We start from the raw sequence: 13,331 nt of genomic DNA, 5'->3' as shown, positions 1-13,331 counted from the left end.
GTTAGCTTGAACAGTAAGTTTTGAATTGACAGAGTAAGGCTATGTTTGAAACCGTAGCAGCTTGTAAAAATTCGATCTTCTGCAAAGGGCTAGTAAAGCCAGTCTGCTCCACTGTATTAAATTGGTTCAATGTCCTTTTATCTCAATGTAAAATGAGTTGACCTAGACTGAAGTACTTTATGTAAGTCTGTTTTCGTGTATTTTGCAATTTTGTACCAATGTTGATGCGGTTTTTTGATGCGTACGTTCTTTAATGATACAATTACATTTTTGTGCATCTGACCTGTTCCATGTGCTCATAGAATATTTTTTCAAAGTTAAGTGTCATTGTTGGAATGAGAAAGGTCTCCACAAAATGTTGCCGATTTTTTTATGTAAACTCTGCCATCACTATCATCACCTCTCCAACTATACAGTCTGAAAAGATTTTCGACGAACGGTTGGTAAAGCGTGAAACGTTGGATTACAACCGAAATTGATATACTTGGATACGAATCAAAATGAAAAAATAGATTAGGATACATGCCGTGAAAATTTATATGTCTTGTCGTGATAAAAAGAATCTGTCTGTTTTTTTTTGTAATCTCTAATTTTCGTTTTGAAAACTCAAAATTTTTCTTATGTAATCTCAAAAATTTTTTGAAATCTCCAAATTTGGTTTTGCAATGTCAAAATTGTTTTTGTTAGCTAAGATTTGCAGTTTTGTTGCCTTATCAGTTATGATTTACGATTACAGAAATTGGGAGGACTTCTGCACTGTGTTATATGGTTAAGGACTTGTCTCTCCTTAACCATGCGCTCTGTTATTCAATGTATAAGGCTCAAGGGACGCTGTAGGTATAGTTGCTCTCTCAAGAGATTGCAGATACATAAACGTCAGAATTCCCAACAGAATTCTTAATTTACGTCTTGCAGTGACTTGTTGGCCTAAATTATAATTCATTTCTTGCCACGTTGCAGAGGGCCTCGTTCAGTCTGGCAGCAAAACAAGCAGTGTAAATAAAAAAGGCCTGCATCTGTGGACGATTGAAGATACTTTTTGGAATTCTCTGTTTTGAAAGACTACAATGGGTAATTATGGTTATTTCGTATGAATTTGTTGCCCTGTACCTTATCACTTTTGCACTGTGTTATATGGTTAGGTTAGCCTAGGATTTTTTCGTGTTTATCATCTCCAGTCTACAGCCAACCGTACTTTTATTAGAATGACAAGAATAGCAAGGAGCTACAGCTGCTGGTCCTTGCGATACCAGTTTACATATTACGGGTAATTCCACTTTATATTGGCCATGAGTATAATTAGTGCCAACGGAGAAGCTGAAACTGTTTGTCAATGCTTAATTTGTGTGAACAGATCGCTAAGTTTGAAGACATGTGGCTACATATCTAAGTTAAACTTTGGGTTACTATTAACGGGGACGCCGTGGCGCCCCCTTCCCCTAGCGCATGCTTCTGTATGCTCGATATAATGGTTTCTGTACATTTAAGACATCTCTGTGGCTTTAATGGAAAGTGGGGGTGGGGGTGAAGGTGTTGGGGCTACGAGCACTACAATCTATGGCATCCTGCCATAATTCTTGTTATTTTTTTCCGTTTCAACTTTGTCGTCATTGGTTGTTTTTTGTACTTCGATTCTTTGTCAATTATTTCATTTATTTTTTCATACCCAATCTTAGGTGTTTCTCCCCTTATTTGTTTTACATAGCCGTTGTTTTCTTCTGATTTATTGCCAATCAATCTTTTTTTGTTTCCTTGCTTTGTTTCTTGAGTCGCCTCTAAAGACCTTCCTCATTCTCTGAAAATAGTCAATATTGCTTGCAGACTTCACAGGGCCTACGCCACGATTTTAAAAGTGGGGGCAAGGCTAGCAAAAGTAGGGGGCCAAGGCTTTTTCCCCTTTTTCTGCAACTTTAAAACTACTTGCTCGCCTGGGGCATTGCCTCTCTTTTCCTCAAGGATATAGATACAGAGAACTAAATTGCAGATTACTCGCTAATTCTTTTTAAGTAAATTGGAGTGATGATTTCAATGCATACTGAATAAGGACCAAATGCCAGCGAAATACCTCTACCTTCAATATATTAGTTTACCGTGAGCCTTTTGTATAAACTTAGTCACCTTCCTTCCCTTTTGTTCCACCACCTTCTGTTCTGTTGTCTGAATGACCTTGTTTTGACTAATCGGACCGAATCTATGCCCTTAAATAAGGAAACTTGGTAAGCGTAACTGTGTACCTGCGATGCTTGCGTGAGTTAAAGATGGATTCTTGTCGAATTACTAGCAAGATACAAGTTTGCCTTTACAAATCATAGACATTATGCACTTCAGTTTCTATTGCCATCAAATTATTAATGAGAACAAGAATCTACAAACATTTAACATTGATAAAAAAGTTTTCTGAAAAATTCAAGTTGATTTGGAAATTAAATGGTACCTTGAAAACAGACTGCAGCTAAAACTGGTAAGATGCACTGACTGAACAGAAAAAAACCGTATATAAGAAACCAGCTCAAGTTAAAACCTACAGCCTGAAATCTAAAAAATATAAGCTCCTCTTTTTAAAGGCTTTTTTACAATGATTATGTAACAGATTCTCACTTATCGTTTAGTCTACAACGTTTAGACTAAACAAAAAAATCGTTTAGTCTAAAAAGATTGTTGTTGACGCCAAAGTAGGCTGATACGGTTGTGCATAATAAAATATTTAATAAATGAATTTGTCATCTAATTGGCCTTAACAAATTTTTTGTACATCACTGTCTGTATGTTCCACTACCTCTTGCAATGTTTTATCGGCTCCTTAAAGGGCCTCTCCAGCCAAAAAATTTTTTTTTATTGACTAAAAAATAGCATTTGGTGCGTGTATTTAGACAAAGTCGTTGTTTTTGCGAAATTCCAATTAGTTTAGAAGTTATAAGGCTTTAAAGTTGCACCTTTCCAAGAAAAAAACGACAAATACCGAATCGGTTTGGTGACATTGTGACGTCACAAAGTGCGGCTCTCGTTCGCCATGAATTTCGTATATCTTTCACCGAATCGTGAAGAAGTCATGGTCACGCAACTTTTTGGATAGTGGCAAAAAGGAACATGCTCCATACCGAGCCTTTATAAATTTGGTAAAAGTAAGGATTGATTTCGTTCACTTCTCTTTCGAATATCGATGTGAAATTCGGTTAGTGGCCTTATATTGCACTTAAATGTATGAATTGATGTTAATATTGGAAAAAAAAGCCGTCGTTCGCAAATTCCAAGTATTTACAGTCGCGGTGCTTGCTGTGGTTTTCTCTGTCTCGTCGAAATTCCAGAAAATATTGATTGATCTGTTTCAAAACGGATCCAGCAACAATGTTTAGCCACTCAATGCATAAATTTCTTAATACATTTGTACATTTGTACAAATCAAGATGTGATTTAGTTACTTTTTCTTTGTTTGTTTACAGAAACTGCTATGAAATATCTAGGCCAAACTCTAGAAAAAGCCGAAAATAGGTCATAATTCAATGCTTGGATATCAATAACAGAATCTAAATATGGTAACCAATTGTTGATTTTATATAATCATTGATATTTTTAAACTATTTCAAAACCACACTCAGGGGCGGTCTGGCGTCAAAATCGCAGGGTGGCTAGAAAACTCAAGGACCCGGTTTAGGGAGCGGCGGGAAAAATTGAGTCACACCCACTAAAAATGTGGCTTAGAATACGATTGATTCAATAAAAATTGATAATAAAGCAATACGCTAAACAGCAGCTGTATATTGACTTTAATTCGTAAATTCGGACCCAATTGGATCCATACGTTTCCTCTCGTGAAAACAGGCTTTAAAATCCCATGTAGAGTTGAGAATCAAAATCAAAACTTATTTAAATTCTCAGAGTTTCAACTCTTTTCGAAGAAGTGCAAATGGATCAGCAAACTGGCCAATGACTTGCTCGTAATCAAGTGGAAAGCTCTATCTTCTTTTGAAATTATCAGTAGCGCTGAATAATCTTTCAAAGGAAACTTGGGTGCAGCTAAGTGTCATCAAGCATTTATACGCGTTATAGAGGGAAGGGTATGCTGCTAGGTGCATGTTGTATCCACTAATTTTTTCGGGCCGAGTATTCGGGCCGAGTATAACCCCTCATCATTATTTCACAAATGTTTATTTTTAATGCAAGAACGAAAAAGGGCTGGTTTTAAAAAAGTAGGTTCATATATGCGGCTTTCGTCTTTATATAGGAACGTTACATTCCATACAAAATAATCTGAAACAATATGCCATCCACAACATGGTCAATAGGGCAATATGAATGCTACTAGGAAATAAGGAAAACTTTCCATAAGACTTTTCTAAAATTTGATCGATGGGTAAATTCATATCTCAATTTTTAAAATTTGCGTAAGGAGACCATGCCGGGTATAATGCGATAAAATGAGGAGAAATGGGGCGTGGCCTCATGGGTCACGCCTCTTACCCTCCCTTTGCAGACACCGCCATGATATCCAGTCATAGAAAGGTAAGATTTATCGGCCTCTCGGCAAGCAAAATCTCTAGGAACTTCGATTTCTTGGTCTTATGGTAGATCAGATAATAGACAAATGAACTACTAAAGTACTGTTCGTAAATAAAGGGAATATTTATTAGTTATTGATGTCCAAGCTTCAAAAATCAACGATCGCAAGTTATCGGTTTCCGTTCTTAAAAGCGACATTTCTTGACAATTTCACTCTTCTTTTTGGCATGTTGTTCTTAAACTGGTTATCAAAGTTGAACAAACTGGTCTCCCCAACTGGCTTGAAAGATTTGATAGGAGAGTCGTCTTCATTTTCATGTTTTTCATTATCTTCCTCGATGTCAACAAAATCTTGTTGGTTGCTTTCTCCCCGATCTACTTTGTCATACTGTGCCCAAGATGTTCGATTACCTAATTGCCGCTTCAGCCTTAAAGAAAATGAAACCAAGAACTGTTAAAAATATCTTGCATTTTGTCCTTTCTTCACATAAAACATCTAAACACAATGCCAAGTGTAACGCACTAACATAAAAAGCCCTAACAAAAACACTAAAAGTGTTTTTAAGACTTAAACATTTCAAGGCAAATCGAAAAAATCGAAGTATGCAAAGAGATAAAGAGTCAATACTGTTGAATGAAAGGCACGATACAAATTCGATTAAAAAATGACTCTCTGCTATCAGTAAATCTAAAATGGACACATGTTCTTTATATGCAAATTTAAATCGCTGAATTCATCAGTGCAGACTTTCAGACCCAGTAATTTGACACAGAGTGCTACTGGGGACATAAATGTCCTGCTGGTACAAAATGATGAAAATGTTATAATCCTGGCACTTACCTATTTTTCCCACCATTCATTTCGTCATTCTGTGGTTCTTGAGAATGGCCTGTCGCATTATCTGAAGGTGCCCCTAAATAGGAGGGGTTGGCAACTTAAGATATGACAAACAATATCATCTACAAATAAACAACATAATGTAAGATCAAACACTAAAAAAGATCATAGCAGATATGAAGAAGTAAGAAATGTCGGAATTACCTGCTTTTCTTGCGACATTTTCCCCCCTTTCAGCCGCAGCAATGCACTTCATTACATGGCTTGGATACTTTGCTTTTACGACAATAGTCGAGCAAAGAAAACATTTTTCGCAGTTTTCACTTTCATCGAGACTATCTTCCTCATCAAGGCGTGGTTTTGCGCGTCTCCTTTTAGCCCCTCTTGGACCCCTGCCTCCGTTCCTTGACTTGTCCGTCTTTTTTACACCCAAGTACTGGTTCAACAATTCGCTTTTGTCACCGGAATCCTCAGAGTCGTCAGACATCCAATTAGAATCCACATTTCTTTGCTTCATTCGACCAGCACGAGATTCATATTGTACATCATTGTGGCTTGCAGGCTTCTGTAGCTTCATCTGTCTCCTTGGTTCTTAAATGTAAACAATATTTTTCAAAACAAGGGATACCAAAGCTGTACCTTTCATGTTTAGAAGTGGTCTTCCGAAGCAGATCTTTCAGCAAAAAGCTAAAAATTGTGAACATAAGTCCCAAAGTTTTGTGTTTTCATACAGAGGACAATTTCATGATACAGGAACTACTTTTTATCGTGGCAAAACCGTAAAGAGAGTTGGTGAAAGAAAAGTAGCTAGAGACCGTACTAAAACATGAAAGAAGTGTAAGAGCGACGGCTCATTCGCCTCCCCAAGGCTTGCTCTTGTCAAAAGTGGTATTGTTTTGGACAACAGAGCCGGTTCAACCGAGAATCGGGATGCAAAAAGGGAGGTAAATGGAGGGGTAACGACTATTGTAATAAAAGCGTGTATCAAAATCTTACTTTTCTTTGTCTCAAAAGCTTGTATGTCATTCTTTTCTATTTGCTCAGATTCTTGTGCTATCGACTCGAATAACTTTTCATGACTGATTTCAAACGATTCAACATGGCGTCCACTTTCGCTGACAACAACCCTCTTGCAAGCATTTTTCCATTCACTAAATCCATCACTGTTTTCGATTGGTTTGCGTGAATTTCCTAATCAAAATAAATGTAGGTAGTTCAATGATGAAATCTGTTTCATATATGCATAAATAAATTGTCTCTCCAAATGCTTAAGACATAAACTTGGTCAGCCTGTCACGATCAGCAGTGATGATCACGTCTACATCTAGAAGCCTTTGCTTCCCTAATTTTTCTCCTGTAGCCTCTTCTATTTACTGCCAGTCTAAGACCGAGGACCATCTTAGAACGTGCACAATAAAGGACGTGGGGACGGTGTGAATATCGCCCTCACCCTCCTGGTAAAATTTGCAGTAAACCTACAAAATTACCTTCATTCAAGTTCTTCATGGGGTCACACTGCCAAAATATTTATTAATCATATTTATTTTGACCTCATTTTATTCTCTCTAACTTAATTATACTAACATACTAACCATTGTACGTAATACCTATTGATAGGTTAATGTACAGTAGATAGATAGATAGATAGATGGATGGATGGATGGATGGATGGATGGATGGATGGATGGATGGATGGATGGATGGATGGATGGATGGATGGATGGATGGATGGATGGATGGATGGATGGATGGATGGATGGATGGACGTGACACAGCAAAAGACAATAAATAATCACCGGAATCTGGCCGCTCTTCCGGTTGCAGTGGAATGTAGTCGAGACTTTGATCCAACCTTAAAACCAACAGCATAGTTAGTACAGTTCTACGATAGGATGTTTCATAGAACGAGTGTCTCCTGGCATTCCTTTTATGCCAGCATAAATGCTGGTTGCTACTCGAGAACACTGGGATGTATATGTCATCCGGGACTGTACATAGAGTATTTAAATAATCTTTAGTTCATAAACCTATTGTCACTATAGAACCTTCTGATAGATAGTCAGATACGAAGACAGTATGTTAATTGAATATTTCCTTGACAGTCCTTGTATATGAAAACAGTAGAATCCTTATTGACGGACACGTGTTTTGTTCAGCTTAAAGGAAATTCAAGGGAAATATGGCATCTTAAAATAGCAGACAATTTCTTGGGGCCGGCAGCAAAATTGCATTCGAAACCCGGAACAATAAGCGATACAAAGGCAAGTTTCTAACTTTTGAAGAAGAATTACAAAATAAGGATGAAGAAATATACAGATATCTTACAGTGGATCACGTGGAACAGTTGATCTGGCTGCTTCTGGAGGTTCCCCATTGCAAGTAAATGCATGATCGTTTATCTCACTCTCCACAAACATTCCATCACACATAGGACAGCTCACCAATTTTTGCTCTCTCTTTCTTTTTTTTCTTGTTGGAGCAGCCGGCAGCCCTTCATCTTCTCCCTTTTCAGTATTGGCCTCCTCTGGTTTACCAGGACACTCAGCCATCGTCGCTTCGCTAAATCAAGTTGGGCAGTTTTTGTGTAATAAGGAATTAAAACGGTGCGTATCTTAGATGGTTATGACCAAGCTTATGTTTCCCAAGTAAGAATGCAAGCAAACCTAGAGAAATGTCCCCTTTCTACAGTTCAATTTATCTAAATATGGAATTTAATCTCCTGCATTGACCTTTTTTCTTCTGCATTTAATCTCCTGCATTAACTTTGGAATTTAACCTCCTGCATTAACCAGATGTAGACCTATTTTGCGAATTTCTATTCTTAAAATTTAAAGAGTACCACAAACGTTATTCAAATCTTGGCTATGAGTGTTAGTATGAGCCAACAGACAATATTTTCTGTTGACGCAGACAAAAATGTTGGTAGTAATTAATGTAAACATACCTTTCATTATCTCTTTTATGTTTTCTTTTAATCATAGGAATTTTAAAGCTTTTCAGATAATTTGTGAATTTTGACGCAGCTGATTTTTCTCTATTCTCTTTCTCTATCGTGGTATCTTGTGGTTCGTTTTCTTCTGCGTTGGCACCAAATTCTGGTGTGTTTACTTCTAGACGATTGGTTACTTCTTCTTCATCATCATCTATTTTGATAAATTGCTTATTTTCCCTCTTTGACAAACCATCATCATTTGCTTTTTTTGTTAGAACCTCATCCTTTCCATGTGTAAATTTTCTTCCCAACCAGCCTTTCAATGACTTTTTCTTTGATTTGACCTGATAATCAGCATCACCATCATCATCATTACTAGATTCTGAATCATCAAAAAGACTGCCATCATATGTTTTATTGTCCTTGTTTCTAGAAGACCTTGTCTGGTAGCAACTTTCTTTGTATTCATTCTCAGTAGTTTCATTATTGTCAGCCCTTCCAACTTCTGTACTCTTTTTTAACACATTGCCTATGAAATAAAAAAACCATAAAGATTAAGTTGAAAAAAAGTCGCATGGGTAACAAAACAAATGACTTGTGTGTGTCGGTTCAGTGTACCAAGAGCTGGTGATGGATGATTGGTGGCCAATTTTCTTCTCATCTTTGCCAAAGTTTGGTGATAAAATATTGGCCTACCACTGATATGTTATCTAATACTTATACTGGTATAGTATAAGTAAAGTATAAGTTTATACTAAGTTTTGCAATACGTTTGTAAATATAGGTTCAACCTGACCTATGTAAAATGATACACTCTGAACAAAAGCAATTTTCACCTAAATTAGCATGTGTTGATAAGGAATGAAAATTGGAGAACTAAGGATTGACTGCATTGAAACATTTTCAGGTCTTTCATTTGATATCATCAATGAGCTTGCAGAATCATTTATGTAGACAAGCAATTGATCTCACAAAATGTATCTTGCCAAAGTCAACTCTCCATAAACTGTAAGAACTTTGACCATGAACTGCTTGATTTAAAGCAGTTGTTCTAAACTGGCCTAGGAAGCCTGCTTATCCACACACTGGGGTCGATCTGTACAAATCTTTTTGTGCTTGGGATGGACTCTTCATAATACTTAACTACATCATTATGCCAGTCAGAAAAACGAAGGTAGACGTTTGGGTGCATGGGAGGTTTCCTGGAAATCATGTTGAAAGATGGACCCCTTTTGGTCATTTTTTTCGTTAAAAACCTATCATTATAGGCTTTGAGGGAAATTATCCTGGCCTTCAGATGCCCACTTCCAAAGAAAAAGGTCAGATAACCTAGCACAAAACCTATTCTGATAGGTTTCGTTACTGAAAAAGTGACCAAAAGGGGTCCATCTTTTGACTTGATTAATCTTAATCCTTGTTACTTTTGAACTGACAATAATTGCACAGTTACAAACACCAAAATGAGGACATTGTAGTTCCATTTATACACTAACATCTTGCCTAGTACCTTGAAGGCTAGTACTTATTTATTTTCAGCACCTTTGTGATCACATACCAAAGGCTGGGAAAGTATGAAACCCAAGATATGACAAAATTGTTTTTCATTGCTTACAAAATACTTAAATATGTGATTACGGGTTTTACTAGGAAACGTTTTCCTATCTAGCTAATGGTCCTATTGTCAGATGTTGGCATTCAAAAATAAGTTTGGACCTTTTGTCTGAGATGGAATTCTTGTTAGAAAATACATGGCAAGGTTTTTCCTTGAACATACTGTAAATCCTCAAATTGGCAACCCTTGAAAAAGCACCACTTAAAAAGCCCCCACCCTATAACTACAAATTGTCAAAAAGCCCCCTCTACAAATAAGTCCCCATTGCTACAGTAAATCCTCGAATTGACCCCTCAAGTTGACGTTTTGGTAGAAAAAATCTCCTGTGGTTTTCTTTCTCTAATCCACTACTTAATAGATTTAAAACAGTAGGAGCAATACTGTTAAAAAGTATTTTCAATAAGATCAGGTTGTAAGACTTACGAACATTACTTCAACTATTGTGTACATCAGCATTGTATCTTGTGCTGTTTGTCTGGCAGACTAGCAAGTTTATAAAGACATATGATTACTGATGACAATTAATGCACATATACATGAACATAATTATCGGCATCTGCAAACTAATGGTAATGGCCTATCCTGGGGAAATCAGTCTTTGCAATATGATTGCATGCGCATGCCTCCACATACACACAAATTCTCCAAGGTGTGCAAATAATCACACATGCAAAACAAAGAATTTGCCACAAAACTTCTTAAAAATTGCAAAGTGGTCAAGACATGCGAAACGCCCCATGAGGGCTTTTTTCATATTACAAAGACTGGCAAATATCATTTTGAGATCTTGAACAAAATTGTAATATTTCAAATAATTTGAGAATGTCTTCCTTCTCAAACCATGGTCATTCTATATGCAAATGATGGCATTGGGGAGTTAATTATGCTTATAGCCTTATAAGACAAAGAATTGCCAAGCTTCAAAGAATAAAAACAACAACCAAGGTCCCAATGAATCTGAGACAGTTTGCGATAGTTTGAGTCTCAGACAGACAGGACCACCACTGTGTATATGAATGTGGACGGACAAGACCTTGTATTATGCATAAATATCGCAAAATAGAATTCTTGAGAAGCCAATTAGTTCTGTTTACAAAACAAACTGTTCATAGCTTACCCATGTTTACACTTAAAATTCTCTGCAATAGGCCTAGCTCCCTTCTCATATCTTTTACAAAAAGAGTTCCATCTTTTTGCTCCAGATCCTTTGATACTTTCACTGGTGGTCCCCACTGAGCAATCAAATTCTGCTTTGATTGAGCTCTCTCCAACATTTTATGATATGAGTTAAGAATCTGAACAACAGCAGCCACTGATAAATGTTTTTTTCTGCAGTTGTGATGACGTTCTATTCTGATCATCTAACAAAGTGAAGGTAAGAGATTACTGATCATATTACTTTAATATATACATTTTTTTAAAGAAAACAGCCCAAATTAAATCTAAATGTCATGTTGAAAATCATGGGTCTTTCATTAAGTGCTTGATGCTGTATAGGCAGAGCTGTTCACCCTTCCAGTGTATAGAACAGGATGGTTCTGAGTTGCTTTGCTGAGTTGCATGCTCAATGTGAGCATCAGGCAACTCTGGTGCTTTATAGAATAGGTGCAATTTTGAAACAGATACATATTTTTATAATAAATTAAAATCACATGAGAATGAGACAGGAGAGGAGATGGCCTTATATAACAAGAACATCCTAATCAACATTTGCACAAGATTTTCTGAAAAAAACATGAACTGCTGTATGCAGATGATCTCGTTCTGATGTATGAGACAATGGAAGAGTTGGAAGCACAATTTAACAGTTGGAAGTCAGCTTTCGAAGGGAAAAGATTGAAGGTGAATCTTGGCAAAACAAAGATTCTGGAGTGTGGAGCTGGAAAAGGGGTGATAGTAGAGGCGAAAGTTGATCCATGTGGTGTATGCGGTAAAAGAGCTAAGATTAATTGTTTTCTGTAAATAAGACTTGTCAGAAATGGATTCATGCACGTTGTGCAAATGCCAAGAGAGTGACTGACAGGATGTCTGGCCAATTTGAATGCAGAGTTTGCAGCAGTGGAGGAAATGAAGAACAGGACTTAGCAGCAGATGGCTTCCTGAGTGAGTTAGAGAAGATGGATAGTTGTTGCTACTTGGTGACAGTATAAATGGTGGTAGGGGGAGTGAACTGGTTGCAAAAAGAAGAGTAGGTCTGGGTTGGAAGGCATTTAACACTATGTCTTCTATGTTGTGTAGGATATGGTACATTTGGAACCTCAAAGGAAGAATCTACAGGACATGCGTGAGACCTGTAATGACATATGGATCGGAAACATGGTAAGATCAGTTGAAGAAGATATTTTGAGAAGAACAGAAAGACGTATGGTTCGAAAGTTGTGTGGTGTTAAACTGGCTGATAGAATAAACACAACAGAGTTGATGGAAAGATTAAGACTGAAGGATACCATTGTAGAAACTGTTAGACAAGGAAGTTTAAGATGGTTGGGCCATGTTTTGAGAATGAGTGATGATGAGTGTGTGAAACAGGCATGGAATTTTGAGGTTGAGGGCGATAGAGGAAGAGGGCAATAGAGGAAGAAGGCGACCCAAGATGAGTTGGAAAAGAATGATGGAAAAGCAGTGCCGTAAAGTTGTTGTGAACTTTGAGGATGCGAATGACTGAGTAAAGTGGAGAAGTTGTACCAAGTCATGGAAGGAAAGTCAGTAGCCCCTTGAAAAAGGGGAAAACCCTGACTTAAATAAAGTGAAAATGATGATGGTGATGTCACTATCTACTATGTCACGAAGCAAAGAACCACAAATAACTTTCTTTAAAAAGACACGATTCGGAGAATTGACGAAAAAAATTGAAAGTTGCTGTATAAAAAACGATAAAGCATTTTGCAGAGCAATTAAGAACTGGAACAATAAGAGTTGCATATTTAAATTTTTATGGCTTGCCTAGTTTGTTTATGTGGCATGATAATAGGCTGACTAGGTTGTCCTGCCTAGGCCATAAAAGCAACTGAAGACAGTGACAATGGGCTTTGCAAGATATCATCTACCTACCGTTGTTTTCCGTTTTAGAACATTTATCTTATTTTCACTCATGTCTGCAATATCTGAAAGGCACAGCAAACCACGGACAGCTAGAATTAATATCCTTGACCAAGGACCGAAAATCGCGCCATTAGACGATTAGTGATACTGCGGGGGCGCCCTTGAGGAAAGGAAGCGTTTCAAATTAACATCAGATACCAAAGAGACTTTCAGGACTTTCGGGAGGAGAAGGGTATAACCCAAAATAACGTGAATTTATGTATTAGTTTAAAAGAGATATTATTTATGGGTGTTAATAGCTTTTACTTCAGTTTGCAATGACAGTGACAGAAATGGTGTTTTCTGAGGGGGGTGCATGGGTGCGGACACATCCACAGAAAACTTGGTAATTTGATGGTTCTGAAAGTGGT

General features: G+C 37.2%; 2 protein-coding genes across 3 annotated transcripts; one reads left to right on the top strand and one right to left on the bottom strand.

The window, feature by feature from the left end:
- Positions 1 to 3,496: 3,496 nt before the first annotated feature.
- LOC135696504 (uncharacterized) lies at positions 3,497 to 13,099 on the bottom strand. Of its 2 annotated transcripts, none has more exons than XM_065215910.2 (9): positions 12,931 to 13,099; positions 10,997 to 11,240; positions 8,280 to 8,796; positions 7,661 to 7,894; positions 7,132 to 7,187; positions 6,332 to 6,526; positions 5,540 to 5,926; positions 5,339 to 5,399; positions 3,497 to 4,925 (listed from the first exon to the last, which is right to left on the bottom strand). In XM_065215910.2, exons 1-9 carry the CDS (start codon positions 12,970 to 12,972, stop codon positions 4,667 to 4,669), a joined length of 1,995 nt encoding a protein of 664 aa, XP_065071982.2. In that variant the 5' UTR covers positions 12,973 to 13,099; the 3' UTR covers positions 3,497 to 4,666. The 2 variants fall into 2 exon arrangements, with proteins under 2 accessions (XP_065071982.2, XP_065071981.2); XM_065215909.2 differs by having other exon boundaries at positions 5,339 to 5,411; positions 12,931 to 13,098.
- On the top strand, positions 11,614 to 12,935 carry LOC148958523 (uncharacterized; the record flags this gene model as incomplete). Its single annotated transcript, XM_089112450.1, has 2 exons — positions 11,614 to 11,817; positions 12,005 to 12,935. Coding segments are annotated over 2 exons (402 nt in total), but the record flags the coding sequence as incomplete, so codon positions are not given.
- Positions 13,100 to 13,331: the final 232 nt, after the last annotated feature.

The sequence above is a fragment of the Rhopilema esculentum genome, chromosome 14 (genome assembly GCF_057945365.1).
Source record: "Rhopilema esculentum isolate cy_ngs chromosome 14, ASM5794536v1, whole genome shotgun sequence".
Taxonomy (NCBI): domain Eukaryota; kingdom Metazoa; phylum Cnidaria; class Scyphozoa; order Rhizostomeae; family Rhizostomatidae; genus Rhopilema; species Rhopilema esculentum.
Note: the sequence above shows the minus strand (reverse complement) of the source record. Positions and strands in the feature narration are given on the sequence as shown.

Coding starts and splice junctions, on each gene's coding strand:
- LOC135696504 (XM_065215909.2), bottom strand. CDS start 12,972: ATGAGTGAAAATAAGATAAATGTTCTAAAACGGAAAACAACG. Junction 7,895..8,279: donor CATAAAAGAGATAATGAAAG/GTATGTTTACAT, acceptor AACTTGATTTAG/CGAAGCGACGATGGCTGAGT. Junction 5,412..5,539: donor AAATGTCGCAAGAAAAGCAG/GTAATTCCGACA, acceptor CCTCCTATTTAG/GGGCACCTTCAGATAATGCG.